Below are 15,095 nucleotides of genomic sequence, written 5' to 3'. Positions count from 1 at the left end.
TATTCAGCATAAGAATAATATGAATATAAACATGACATGATACGTATATTCTTCCGCGTTTGCTGTTGTGTCACTCTAGTTTCGTAGTTTATTAGGCAGACAGGATTTAAATGAGATAGCAGCAAACACGAAAGAATATGTGGCATAATGTTTACAGTCTTCTACCTTTTCTTTTAATTTAGTTACTGACGCAGAGGTTTTGGCGCCAATATTTATCTTTGTGCTTGCAGAGCATGCCTGTGTAGCAATACATATATTCGACGGCAGAAGTTAGTTGTGGCGGCACCTACCAACATTTTTCAGAACTTCCGCGTACTTTGCACTCGATTCTAAGCCGCAGGCAGTTTTTTGGATTACAAAAACCGGGAAAAAAGTGCGGCTTAGATTTGAGTAAATACGGTACACCAATTCTAGTAGCCCGTCTCCTCTTCCTCCCCCCTTTTCTCTCTTCACATTACCACTCTACCCCAATAGGCAGGTCATGGTTCTTACCAACACGGTATTTCTTTCCAGGTAGTAAGCAATATGTGTATGAACTTTGGTTGAGGTTGATCCAGGGGTTTAGGCGGATAGGTGGGACATACATACATACATACATACATTTCTATAATATGTATCAATTAATACTTTTCCCCTTCTGCTAATTATGTTTTTTAGAGTTTGATACATCCATCAGTGAGAGTGGAACTATTATATGATCTGTCTGTTAAGACTCCTTTCTCTTAGAAATCAGTAGAGGTATCAAGTTGAAATTTATGTCAAATACTAAGGTATGGTCCCTTGTCAGAGTAAAAAATTTAAGCTTCGAAGTCAATGCAGTCAAAAGATAAGACCTTTTTTTACAGAATCTGCAGTTAACTATCAGCTCTCAGGCACACGAGACTTGACATGGCACAAATTTTCACCCTGAAAATTAGGCCTATACTATGTATGTCAAGAGAAGAGCTCTGACGGCTGGCAGTGCAGTTGCCAGTATTTGACATGCATGGGCAGCAAGCCAGCAGCAGTCGCCCAGCACAATGGCAATACGGGCGTTGCCACAGTTATGTTAACAAAAGCTCACGATCTGATTGGCTGTCATGGATGCGCGAAGCACATGTGCCAAAGCTGCACCAATTGTCAGAGCTCTTCTCTTGCCGTACGCACTGTAGTGGTTGATAAAGAAAACAAAAACATCAAAAAGTAGGGACCATTTATTTTACTTTTCGCAGATATTCACTGTCTACTTCTTACTGTACCACACCTGTGAAGGCATTTATTATGTTGGTGCACCAACATTTGTATGTGTATGGCATGTGAATCTGCTGGCATTAAGTCACTGCTAGTGATGGGACAAATGAAAGTTAAACTTCCTGGCAGATTAAAACTGTGTGCCCGACCGAGACTCGAACTCGGGACCTTTGCCTTTCGCGGGCAAGTGCTCTACCATCTGAGCTACCGAAGCACGACTCACGCCCGGTACTCACAGCTTTACTTCTGCCAGTATCTCGTCTCCTACCTTCCAAACTTTACAGAAGCTCTCCTGCGAACCTTGCAGAACTAGCACTCCTGAAAGAAAGGATATAGCGGAGACATGGCTTAGCCACAGCCTGGGGGATGTTTCCAGAGTGAGATTTTCACTCTGCAGCGGAGTGTGCGCTGATATGAAACTTCCTGGCAGATTAAAACTGTGTGCCCGACCGAGACTCGAACTCGGGACCTTTGCCTTTCGCGGGCAAGTGCTCTACCATCTGAGCTACCGAAGCACGACTCACGCCCGGTACTCACAGCTTTACTTCTGCCAGTATCTCGTCTCCTACCTTCCAAACTTTACAGAAGCTCTCCTGCGATACTGGCAGAAGTAAAGCTGTGAGTACCGGGCGTGAGTCGTGCTTCGGTAGCTCAGATGGTAGAGCACTTGCCCGCGAAAGGCAAAGGTCCCGAGTTCGAGTCTCGGTCGGGCACACAGTTTTAATCTGCCAGGAAGTTTCATATCAGCGCACACTCCGCTGCAGAGTGAAAATCTCATTCTGGAAACATCCCCCAGGCTGTGGCTAAGCCATGTCTCCGCTATATCCTTTCTTTCAGGAGTGCTAGTTCTGCAAGGTCCGCAGGAGAGCTTCTGTAAAGTTTGGAAGGTAGGAGACGAGATACTGGCAGAAGTAAAGCTGTGAGTACCGGGCGTGAGTCGTGCTTCGGTAGCTCAGATGGTAGAGCACTTGCCCGCGAAAGGCAAAGGTCCCGAGTTCGAGTCTCGGTCGGGCACACAGTTTTAATCTGCCAGGAAGTTTCATATCAGCGCACACTCCGCTGCAGAGTGAAAATCTCATTCTGGAAACATCCCCCAGGCTGTGGCTAAGCCATGTCTCCGCTATATCCTTTCTTTCAGGAGTGCTAGTTCTGCAAGGTTCGCAGGAGAGCTTCTGTAAAGTTTGGAAGGTAGGAGACGAGATACTGGCAGAAGTAAAGCTGTGAGTACCGGGCGTGAGTCGTGCTTCGGTAGCTCAGATGGTAGAGCACTTGCCCGCGAAAGGCAAAGGTCCCGAGTTCGAGTCTCGGTCGGGCACACAGTTTTAATCTGCCAGGAAGTTTCATATCAGCGCACACTCCGCTGCAGAGTGAAAATCTCATTCTGGAAACATCCCCCAGGCTGTGGCTAAGCCATGTCTCCGCTATATCCTTTCTTTCAGGAGTGCTAGTTCTGCAAGGTCGCAGGAGAGCTTCTGTAAAGTTTGGAAGGTAGGAGACGAGATACTGGCAGAAGTAAAGCTGTGAGTACCGGGCGTGAGTCGTGCTTCGGTAGCTCAGATGGTAGAGCACTTGCCCGCGAAAGGCAAAGGTCCCGAGTTCGAGTCTCGGTCGGGCACACAGTTTTAATCTGCCAGGAAGTTTCATATCAGCGCACACTCCGCTGCAGAGTGAAAATCTCATTCTGGAAATGAAAGTTAGTTGGCATGAGGATGGGGCTTAGGGTGGAAGGATGAAGACCTCCCATTCAAACTGAAGTAACTGATTCATTGTGATGTTGGCTGTAAGGGGCCTTGCATTGCAGTACAAAAGAATAACACTTCCACTCTTTGTTCCACCTCTCGTCCTGGATTGTCCTTTGCAGATTTCCCTGTGTTTGACTATACCACTTGGCACTTACCCCTCACTATAAGATCATGATCCTCTGCGAGCCATGATATTCCAGAAGAACTACCCAACTTTTTTGACAGAGATTGTCTGCTTTGATTTGCTCTTCACATATGAAACAATTATGTGACCAAGGGATTGTTTGGAAGAGTCATATTTAAGAACTAATGAGAGTTGCTGACAAAATAAACCTGTATTGACCAAGAGTTTTGATCAACTAATCATTATCAGGTAACATCAAAGTATTTACATTGACGTGTAAGGTATTGTACAGAAAGGTAGAAATCTAATACTTGTATGAAGCTTGTAGTTGGCAGGAAAGAATACTACCATTTTCTCCTAGCATTGCAAAATGACTGCGGTCACAACAATGCAACTGTACCACATTATTGAATAATGTACCTCTCTTTCCACACGTGGACTTTCTGATCCAACTACTCGTGCCTTCTCTGGGTACAATCGTAATTTATTTTCTGGATGGCCTTCATGCATTGTGTGCAAGTGGTTATGGCACTGTTATTTAGCTATTTATACACTTTACTCACTAAGTGGCGGCAGGAGAATATAGATGCCAAAAGAAGCAGCCAGTGGCTCTGAAAGCTTGCAAATTTCCTTACCGTTAATATGCTTTTGTTGTCCTGCTGCCACTTGGAGAGTAAATTTTTTATCTATCCAGTTACAGAATATTTCCAAAAACTGATTATTTTCATGATATGTTTGTACACTGTGCAATATTTAGCTTTTTCGGTTGGATTCAATTTTTGTTTTATAGTGTTTCTGATTCTTAGATTACTGACATTTACATTAGTAAGAATTATTTTGGGCTGAGATTACTTACAAAACTGAATAAATATGGGGTCTGAGTTTTTGTGAAGTGTGTACAAGATCTGCAGATGAGACACATTACTGCTGAAAAAGAAATGTTCTTAGCTTTGGTTTAAAGTCATTTTTCATCAATAAACAATGATTGCTTGTGACTGGGGCTAAATTTCTGTGCTTGCTGTTGTGCTGGCTAGGCACACATGCATAATAATCTCATACCTTTTGGTTACATTATAGTGAAAAACAATAACACTGCTTTTAATTTTTCAGGATGTTAATGGCGAATCTGTTATGGGTGTCGGGCAGATCCCAGCAGTTAACTGTGTTGAGGTGATACCAGATTTCCTGGGATCAGTCATACCCAGCTGCTCAGAGGAAGGGGAAAAGACAGTATCAACTAATGCAGTGGCCTTTCAGGAAGATGATGGCCAAGTATTTTACATTACATACACTTTGCCCGGCACTTCAGAAGTTGACCTCACAAGTGGTGAGCCTCCTGTGGAGGTTCAAGGAGAAACAGGTTCAGTAAAATTTTATCATAGTTCCAGACATATGTTGTAACTTCATCAATCTGTGTCATGTCAGGTCTTGAGTGCCTGAGGGCTGATAGTTAATTGCAAATTCTGTAGATCATTTTCATGCGCTACTTTATTTTATGGAAAATTTTGTTTGTACCCCTATGTAACCTTTCTTATGAAAAGGAAAGTTGTTACTGACCATATAGCGGTGATGCAGAGTCGCAGATAGGCACAACAAAAAGGCTTCCAAATAAAGCTTTCGGCCCGTCTAAGGCCTTATGAGCCAAAATCTTTATTTGGAAGACTTTTTTTTTTTTTTTTTTTTGTCCAATCTGCGATTCTGCATCCATGCTATATGGTGAGTACCAACTTTCCTTTTCATAATATCATTACATTCCATCCTGGATTTTCCATTGTTTAATATTAAACTTTCTTATTTATATTTGGTTAGGATTGACCATGTACAGGTATATGATAGTTTACTTAGTCCTGTTGTACAACTCATCTCTACTTCAGATAGAGTTGACAGGAGAGAGAATGAAATTTTAAATTCACAATAAATCCAGGATGGGATGATGTTAGACCATCATCATCATCATCATCATCATCATCATCATCAACCATGTGACATTTAGTGCTGGATAGAGGCCATCTACAGAGTTTTCATTCCTGTGAGGGTGTGGGATACACTTATGATGTAGCTGGAACAGGGGAGTGCATAGTTGGTGTATAGGACAGGTCTTGCACCTTGATTGCCTTTTTGTGTATGGGATCCTTGATGAAAATCACACTTACAGTGTGTAGTGTAGTGTTCAGGAATGTTGGAACATTGGATAATAACATGATGATGTGGAATGTCATAGAACATCACAGAATGATGAACCTGTTCCTAGAATATTATGGAATGCTTTTACAATAATGAAAGCATTTCAGATAACTAGGAAGTATTATCATTGTTTTTCCTTACACAATGGATTGTCAAAAAAAGAAAAAAAAAAAAGAGAGTAACATTATGTATGGTGTGATGATTGTGACTGTTGTACAACAAACATAATACTAGATATAGGGGAAAAAAGAGGTGTAATGTTTAGTCAAACAGTCTTGTTCTGCCTATATTAAATAGTAAATAGGACAAAGTTAAAATTATCTTGGTTTAAATTGTATGAACAATGAAGGCAAAACTGCAGTAAAGTATACACCCAGTCTCTTCTTCTTTTCTCCCTCCTCCTCCTCCTCCTACTACTACTACCACCACCACCACCACCACCACTAGTCCTTTCATCTAGGGCATGTTTGAAGAGCAACAGGTAATACTGTTACCATGACGAGTACACGTCACAGATACACAGATTATCGTTGTTGACACAGTTGTTTAGATCCTCTGATATTATCACCTCTGTGGGCATATGAATGAGGTGTTCCATTTCTGCCTTATGTAACAGCTTAGAATTTAATTAGAAAATTGTTTTGTTACATTTGTTTTATGCTGCAGCTAATGGTGAGAAGACGAAAGCACCACATTCAGTCCTTCATGTTGCTGAAGATGGGAGCACAGTTTTCCTAAACGTTGGGCATATTATAAACGAAGCCGATACTGCACTAGACAGTGTGGGCCAAGTGGAAATAAGCTCCAATGCTGCAAATGTTTGTGTCGAGCAAATGCCAGAATTAATATCTAAGCCCAGTAAGAAAAGATTTCCATCTACAAAACTCCAACATAGTTTTGTTGGGAACAACCTTTGCATTGAAGATAAGTTGCAGGTAAAAAAATAAGTTATTTGTTACTCCAGTTCGTGATTGGTTGGAACTGTTTGTCAATAAAAAGCTGTTAGGAATGTTTATAGCCTAAAGAATGTGTTTGTGAAAGCTATGTATACTAAAGTATTGTATAAGGAGGTTGTGATTTCATTGTGTGTGTGTGTGTGTGTGTGTGTGTGTGTGTGTGTGTGTGTGTGTGTGTGTGATAGAGAGATAGAGAGAGAGAGAGAGAGAGAGAGAGAGAGAGACGAATAGGCACATCCTCTAAACAAAATTATTAGATACTAGAAGGGAAACTTCTTCTACAAACTTTGTAATAAAGAAGTAAAGGCCAAAACATAATTTTAAAAGATGGGTAACAAAAATGTGAATTTTAAGTTTCATTCTAATATTGGCAAACCTATACAGCTACACCATAATTCAAAACATTACTACGCAGGGATAAAATAAAAAGAAATTAAGTGTGTTGAAAAACTTGGGTGCTGAAAATGTCGTGGGCATGCTTTTACAATATTAATTGATGACTTGCTTCAAGTAACTAATCATGTTGAGGTTTTCTAGTAAGACATTTATGTTATTTTTAAAATTGAAAGAAATTATTTGTTATTTGCCAGTTTTCATAAAAAGTGTGGTGACTTTTCTTGCATGACTGTGACAATAGAATTACAGAAATATCTGTTGAGACATCTGTAGAGAAAAGCAAGACACCAAGATGAACAAATTTCTTGTTAAATTTATCAATTCAGTATGCTATCTCTGTCAGAGGTCCACTTGTCGCTGGTCTGTACGGACAGTGCTTTAGCAGCTGTACTTGCTGTGGCTATATCTATGCCCATGCTAGTAGAGTTGTCACTGTAAAGTGTATGCTTCGCCTTTCCACATCCGTTGTGTGTTCGTGTGAGCCGTGCGGGAAGTGTGATTGTTGGTAACCCCTCTCCCCCTTGCTTGTAAACTTGAATGTCTCTAATTTTCTCCCTAATGATCAGTGTGCTAGGGGTAAGTCAGAGAATGTAATATGTTCCAGGACTCATGTTAGAACAGGGATACTCGGCATTTTGAGAGTAATTGCCTTTGTGGGTATTGCATCCCGATCTGCAGAATTTTTTTTCTTCTTACTGGTATTATATCATTTTCCATGTCCATTCTTGAAACATTTCCAAACTTTGTAAGACACTTAATCTTATGATCTAGCCCAAAGTAATTTACTTTTTCCTGGTAGTCTGCTTCACTGACATTGATAAATTCATTGAAGCACTATAATATTTATATGGGATTTAGAAACAGTTCTTCATGTATGTATTTACCCAGACACCATCAATTTTTTTCCTGTTTACATATGATATATCATGAATGCATAATTACATTACATCATGTTATGAGTCAGTTCTAATTTATAGATTGTTGATGCGATGTTGACTCCAGCCCCAAAGCGAATCTACAAGAAGAAGGACAAAGAGGAGGCAAGTGCCAATGTTAAAGAAGTTGACTTGTCCTATCTGTGCCAGTTTTGTGGTGCCTCTTTCCCAGAGAAGGAAGCATATTACAATCACCTTAATGAACACACTGAGGAACAAAAGCTGTCTTGTACAAAGTCTTCTGGGAGGGTAAGTGGCTTAATTACAGTACTTTTAACATGTAAGTGGAAGGAGGCTGTGTTGTCACTTAAATGGAATCCCATTCTCATTTAAGATATACTCTCATACAGAATGTATATCAAAGCACTGAGTCATTGCGTGGAATTACGTTAGTTGTAAACTGATTCTACCTGTCAGATGGAATGGACCTGTTTTGTGACACTGAAATAGTAATAACAGAACCATTGAAAGCCTGTTCTGAGAAAAGATTTTAGATTATACATCTCTTGTTGTTGAGGAAAACACTAAATTCCTGCACAGAAATATTCTTTTGGTTCTGTTTCCTCTTCTTGTAGTGATTGCTGACAAATTCTTCACAATATATAAAATCAAATGCAGAAAAATTCAGGGTGGAATAACAATAATATTGTGAAAAGGATAGACTACTACTCATCGTATAGAGACCATGTGTCACCGGCAGGCTCAACAAAAATATTGCTGTACACTTAAGCTTCTGGCCAAAAGGCTTTCTTCTAAAGTAGAAAAAACAAACAAGTTCATACAAGCACAATTGATACACAAGTGAACACTACCTCTGACCACTGAGGCCACACTGTGAGCAGCTGTGCTTGACAAGAGAAACAATCCATGGGTAGTAGGGATAAAGAAGAGGGCAAGGTGTGGAGGGTGGTGGATAGCAGGCTGGGGCTAGAAGAGGGTGTAGTACTGCTGGTGGGAACATTCAGGTATATGGTGGAGTCAGGGTAGGGTTGCTAGGTGCAGTCGGGGGGAGAGGGTTTAAAGGGGGGGGGGGGGGCATGAAGGATAGTGAACAAGGAGAGAGATAGAGGAAAGGAAAAAGACGAGTAGTTGTGTTGGTGGAATAGAAGGCTGTGTGTAGTGTTGGAGTGGGAGCAAGGTAGGGGACAGATGAGTGAAGGACAGGGACTAGCAAAGGTTGAGGCCAGGGGGTTACAGGAATGAAGTATTTATTGCAGGAAGAGTTCCCATCTGCATAATTCAGATTAGCTGGTGTTGGTAGGAAGGATCCAGAAGGCACATGCCACGAAGCAGTCACTGAAGTGAAGCATAATGTTCTGAGCAGCATGTTTCCGCACTTGGGTGCTCCAGCTGGTTCTTGGCCACAGTTTGTCAGTGGCCATTCGTGCGGACCGACAGCTTTTTGATTGTCACGCCCTCGTGGAAAGCAACATAGTGGTTGGAGATTAGTTTGTAGATCAAATGACTGCTTTCACAGTTAGCTCTACCTTTGACGGGATAGGTGATACCTATGACTGGATTGGTGTGGGTTGTGATGGGAGCATGTATGGAACAGGTCTTGTATTCGGGATATGAGCCATGAGGCAAAGGGTTGGCAGCAGGGGCATAGTTGGGATGTGTAGGTTCAGTGGGTGGTAGAATACCACTATGGGGGTTGGGGGTGGGGTGGGATGTGAAAGATAGTTGGTAGGATATTCCTCATTTCAGAGCATGACAGGAGATGATTCAGTTGCTGCAGTCCTGGGTGGTACACTGAATCACAAGGGGAGTGCTCCTTTGTGGCCAGATGGTGAGAATGTGGGAGGTGGTAGGTGACCTGCTGGAGAGACAGGGCACAGGAGATCTGTTTCTGTACACAGTTGGGAGGGTAATTTCAGTTGTGAAGTCCTCAGTGAGACACTTGGTAGGGGGACTGCTTATCACTAGAGATGTGATGGCCATGGGTGGCTAGGTTGTATGGAAGGTAGTTCTTGGTATCAAGTGGGTGGGAACTTTTGAAGTGGAGGTATTGCTGGTGGTTGGTAGGTTTCATATGGACGGAGGTACTGAATAGGATAGTGCTGGATGGTGCCAGGTGGCTGCTCAATTCTGTACCACAGATTTTTTTTGTGGGTGAGGATGTAGTTGGTCATGGTGATCGGGAAGAAGGTTGAGGTTTGGATTCGGTCAGGCTTGGGGAAAGGTTGTGTTCAGTAGAGGCAAGGCCATGAGCATTAAGGATGTTAGTGTGGAGGAATGTGGCAGTGTGCTGTGTGGTAAAGTAACAGGAACTGTGGAGAGTGGTTGGAGGAAATGATTGATGCCTTTGGTATAGGATAGGTTATGCATTATTGGCTGGAGGTGTTGGTCCACGAAAGCAGAGACTCTGTCAGTGGGGGTGCAGTAATTAACCACAATGGGATGTCCTGGGTGGTGGGGTTTATGGGCTTTAGGAAGCATGTAGAAGGTAGGAGTGCAGAGGCCTAAGGATTTGGGACAAATCTAGAAGCTGTCATAATCCTTCCGCCAGGTAATCTCTGTGGTTCAGAACCATTGTGGTGGAGATTTTGTCGGCTGGTAGGATTATAAGATCAGGATAAGTTTTCAGGTGGTGGATTGCAGTTCTTTCTGCAGGTGTAATGTTAGCTTCCATGTTGATGGACAGGGAATGATGGTGAGGTAAGGTATTAGGTTAAGAAATTCTGGAATGTTAACGGGGGATTTGGTGGCAGTGAGGTGGATCATGGTTGGATGGAGGAGTGAGTCAGGCAGGGTTCAGCATGGGCTTTGGGTTCAGTCTGAGTACCAGAGTTGGTGGCGAAAACTTTCTACTGTAGGGAGTGGGAGAAGGAGAGGAAGTCTCTAACAAGTTCGTGATAGAATTTGGGAGTGGGGCAAAAAGTAAGGCCATTGGAAATACTGACACACTTGCAGGACTAAGGCTTTTGGAGGAAAGATTCTTGATTGGGTTTTGGGTCTGTTTAGGTTCTAGTGTGATTGAGTTTCTGAGGGTGTGGTAAACACAGTAAGTCCATGAGGCAGGGTTTGTCTGCTACAAGGGGATGTGGGGAGATTTGGAGGCTGTTGTAGAGATGGTGGATAGTGGTAGTCAAAGACAGAATAGGGAGGTGAAGAGATTGGAGAGTTTTGTAAGGTGGCAATGTGCATGCTGCTCTAGTTTGGGAGAGGGGCTGCAGGAATGGTTTTACAGGACTACTGTGGTGAGGGCTGTGGACTGGCAGCATTTGAAGAGACAGAAGTCATTGTGGAACGAGAGGTTGCAGCCAGAGATGGGTAATGTGATGATAAGCCATCTGGGTGGGGGGTGGGGGGATTCTATGAACTAAGTAACACTGCAGGAACAGTATGTGGAACTAGTTTCTGTCTAGGGATAAGGAAATTTTTCTATATTTGTGCTGATGGAAGGAGCAAGGGTCCTTGGAGGAGGATAAAAGCATGTAAAAATACATGCATTACATAAAAATGTGTGCAAATATACTCATACAGATATGCAAAATATGGAAAAATATGTGGGGAAAATAATATAAAGGATGGATAGAAGAGTTGGGGAAAAAAGATAAAACTTGAGGAAGTAGGGCCAATAGTGAAAGGCAAAAACAAACATAAATCTACATTAAAACACAATGAGGTAAAAGAGAAAAATAAATGAAAGTATGCTGATCTGGGATGCAGGTAAGTGGGTGGATATGGGCAAAGAGGGGGGCAGCAGATGCGAATGGATTAGGTGAGAATAGTATTTACATGCTGGAATAAGAGAAGAGAATGTGAGGGAGTGGAGGGTTTGTAATTTGAGGTTCAACACATCTATGTGGCACAGGAAGGTACGGAAAAAACACGGAAAAATATCCAAGAATGTGGCCAAAAAGTGATCAGTTCAAGGTTTAGGATTAATTATATCAGTGGAAATAATGTGGGACATGAGATGCTGCACCAACAGTCAGCATGGAAACATAGCTGTGTGTCATGTGCTAATGTGGCGGGAACAGGATAGGGCTGCTAGGTGCAGTCGGGATATTTGGAAGGGGGGGGGGGGGGGGGGGGGGAAGGGTATATAATGTACTTGAGTCTGCCTCGGAGTTTGTCATCATAGGCAGCACACTAATGCCCTTCATTGTCACTGGCCATCAGAGCCTTCAGTTCCTGCAATTGATGTAATTTTCATGACTGTCCTGATCTGTATGTCAGGGTAACTCATTATCACGTGAAGCTTCACCGTATTGTATTTAACTTCAGTTTTCTTGTAAATTTATATTTTGCGATTGTTTGTCTTCATGATCACCGGTTTCTTTTGAAGGTACTATTTTGCAGAAATATTGTTATCTGAATTGCTCTGCAAACAAGAACATACGGATTTTGCAGTATGCTTGATGCTTTAGGATACAGTGTGGTTCATTTTCTCATTTCTTGTACTTTTAAAATTTTGTTGTGTGATTCTCCATCTTCGTAATTCCTCACATGTTCATTTGAACACATTTTTTTTATTGTTTGCTTTATTCAATCTGCCCTGTAATTGTGACTCCAACCTCGATGAGAAATATTTGATGTTGAGGATTTGGGTTATTGTTCATAGAAAAAACAGTGATTGGTTCTCTTATGCTTCTGATCAAGATACCACTTGTTTGGTTTTTCAGATAATAACACTAGGAATATTTGTATAATTGTGAGGCAAGCAAAACAAAAGAAAAAAAAGCTTTTGTGTATTGCTGATTGCTGAGAATTTAAGCAGTCATAATTTCTGTACAGGTGGGCCCAGCGCCTTCAGGAGGAGACCAACAACGTGAAATTGGCGGTCATGTCGTGTTACGGCGATATGTTTGCCCTCAATGCCCCACTGCCTTTAGCCGCCTTTCGCAGCTTGCAAATCACCAGCAGCATGCTCACTTTGGAGACAGGCCTCATAAATGTCAGATCTGCAAGAAGAGCTTCTACAAACGATCTGATCTACGGAGTCATCTAAACATTCATCTTGGCATAAGCAAATCCATCTGTGAAATCTGTGGCAGAAAGTTCAACCATGTGTCTAATCTAATTAGACATTCGCGGATACATACAGGTATAAATAACTGTACTCTATTTAGAAACTCAGTGTGTAAGATTACTACATTTTTAAAAGGGAACATCTACTGACAAACCTACTCATTAGAACATTTATTAGTAACATTTCCTTAAATGTATGCGGAATATTTAAACTAACAATTTAATATTTAGCTGGAAAGGTCTGAGTGGCATACAAGTATGAGAAGTAGTAAAGATAACTATTGTTCACATTAAGAAACTGACATGTACAACTTACCATATACTTTCATTCTTTAATATCGTATGGGGTCATTTTTTGGGGATAACTCATCAAGCCAAGCTTAAGTTTTCTGAGTCCAAAAGCATGTAATACAAATTATTTGTGGTATGAACTCGAGAACATCATGCAGAGGCCTTGTCAAGGAACTAGGAGTATTACTACTGCTTTCCAATAGATTCACTCCTCAACGAAATATGTCATAAATAGTATAAAATCTCTTTCAAACGAACAGCTCAGTTCATGGAATCAGTACTAGGTACAGTCTTCACAAACATGTAAAATAATTTACCTTCATCCAGAAAGCTAGCTGGCCGCGGTGGCCGAGCAGTTCTAGGAGCTTCAGTCCGGAACTGCACGACTGCTACGGTCGCAGGTTCGAATCCTGCCTCGGGCATGGATGTGTGTGATGTCCTTAGGTTAGTTAGGTTTAAGTAGTTCTAAGTTCTAGGGACTGATGACCTCAGATGTTACGTCCCATAGTGCTCAGATCCATTTGAACCAGACAGCTATCAAGCATTCAGATGCAAACATTTACAATAACTTGCTAGCTGCAGTTAAAATCCCGTTGTGAATTTCTTATTGAAACTGACTGATATGTGTAGATTACTAATAGCGTCAATTAATGTAGTAAGTAAAATCTTGCTTCCATTCATCTTCAGTGCAGTAATGGGATCAATGTAAATAAATGTAATAAACGGATTTTCTTTTTAATGATGCATCACTACAGTAGCATAAAAAGTGTCATATGCACACATATATGTTTTGTGACAAGTTTATTGTTACCTTTAAAATGGAAATATGTCTTACTCCGCACCCATAGGAACCATTTCACTTGGGGGTCTATTGGAAGGTACATTAGTACATCTCTTTTTCTTTGTATATATGTATCCTAATAAGGATACAGGAAAAAAGTCTACTCACCACATGGCACTAAGGGTAAACACATAAAAGAAATGGAAACATGAGAGCTTTTATGGCCAGTGGCTCCTTCAGGCAGAAGGGTGGAATGGGAAGAAAAAAGGATGAAGGAAAAGGACTGGTGAGGTTTAGGAAATGGGAAGAGTTTTCCCTAATCTCTTTTCATTTCACTTCAGCTTTCTGCCAGAAGATGGAGCCACTGGCTCCAAAAGATTACGTTCTCCTACCACAGCTTGGTAAGGTTTTTTTTTAATCCGTTTTAGATTTTCAAACATCGACTATTTTCAGTGATAAGTTTATATCAATGAAAATGTAGAACATATCACAAAACAAGAATACACAATACATATTTATGTATTGTGTATTCTTGTTTTGTGACATGTTCTACAACCTTGAGGATCTCCTGGCTATGGATCTGTGAAACAAAAGTACATGTAAATCTGCTGAAAAGATTGCTAAGGTTTGTCAAGCTGATGATGATTTAAAATTGAAACTAAAATTGTCATTAGTACAGAATTTGGTAGTTTGAAGGTGACTCTGATTTTCATTTAGCTGGTGGAAATACATTGATTAAATCTTTATGTATTTTGACATCTAGCGATGTTCTTTAAAAGCCATTATATACCATGTTGTAGAACAACATAGTGTGAAAGTTTAATTTTTCCCCTTCTATGATAGTTAGAGTGTAGAAAGATTCATGGTATGCCTCTGTCCAAGTTTCAATTTCTCCAATTTTAGTACTTCCTTCAGTACATAACTGTTTTGGTTGGACAGAATATGTTTATTGACTTTTATTGGAAAATATGTGCTTTGAGTTTAAACAGAGAGTCATTACATGATTCAAGTCTGATACAAAATGTACTGATATTAATGTACAACAGCTTCTTATTTGCGCTGTTTGGCCACTTTCTGTCTTGTGAGGATCATTCAATAAGTAATGCAACAACTTTTTCACAAAGGAGGATGGTTTAATTCATGATTTAAATACACCATATGGTTCCCAATTCTTTGGCTAAAAACCCTGTTTTCCACTGTAATATCCGTTCTAAGATCTTATACCAACCTAATGTGAGAGCCTGTACACCCTCGTGGTATCACTCTATTGGTCTGCATGTCAGCAAAGTTCTTGCTATATCCATAACTTCCTCAGCATTGATGTAGTGCTTCATGTGGAGTCCTTCATTCCGTGGGGCCAAAAAGATGAAAGTCAGAGGATGCAAAATCTGGGTTGTAGGGCATGTGAGGAAGAACAGACCACTGAATTTTTGTAATTTCTTCTCAGGTGCATAGACTCGTGTGTGGCCTTGGATTATG

The 15,095-nt window shown here is 41.0% G+C and overlaps 1 protein-coding gene across 2 annotated transcripts in view; it reads left to right on the top strand.

The window, feature by feature from the left end:
* The window catches only part of LOC126419174 (zinc finger protein 420-like), a 158,792-nt gene that overhangs the window by 68,362 nt on the left and 75,335 nt on the right, over positions 1–15,095 (top strand). For both annotated transcript variants that reach the window (XM_050086304.1, XM_050086303.1), the window contains exons 3-6: positions 4,207–4,456; positions 5,947–6,215; positions 7,610–7,816; positions 12,311–12,620. In XM_050086304.1, the coding sequence (XP_049942261.1) occupies positions 4,207–4,456; positions 5,947–6,215; positions 7,610–7,816; positions 12,311–12,620 (1,036 nt within the window). The remainder of the gene's footprint in view (positions 1–4,206; positions 4,457–5,946; positions 6,216–7,609; positions 7,817–12,310; positions 12,621–15,095) is intronic.

The sequence above is a fragment of the Schistocerca serialis genome, chromosome 9, assembly GCF_023864345.2.
Source record: "Schistocerca serialis cubense isolate TAMUIC-IGC-003099 chromosome 9, iqSchSeri2.2, whole genome shotgun sequence".
Taxonomy (NCBI): Eukaryota; Metazoa; Arthropoda; class Insecta; order Orthoptera; family Acrididae; genus Schistocerca; species Schistocerca serialis.
This window is presented reverse-complemented; position numbering and strand designations above follow the sequence as displayed.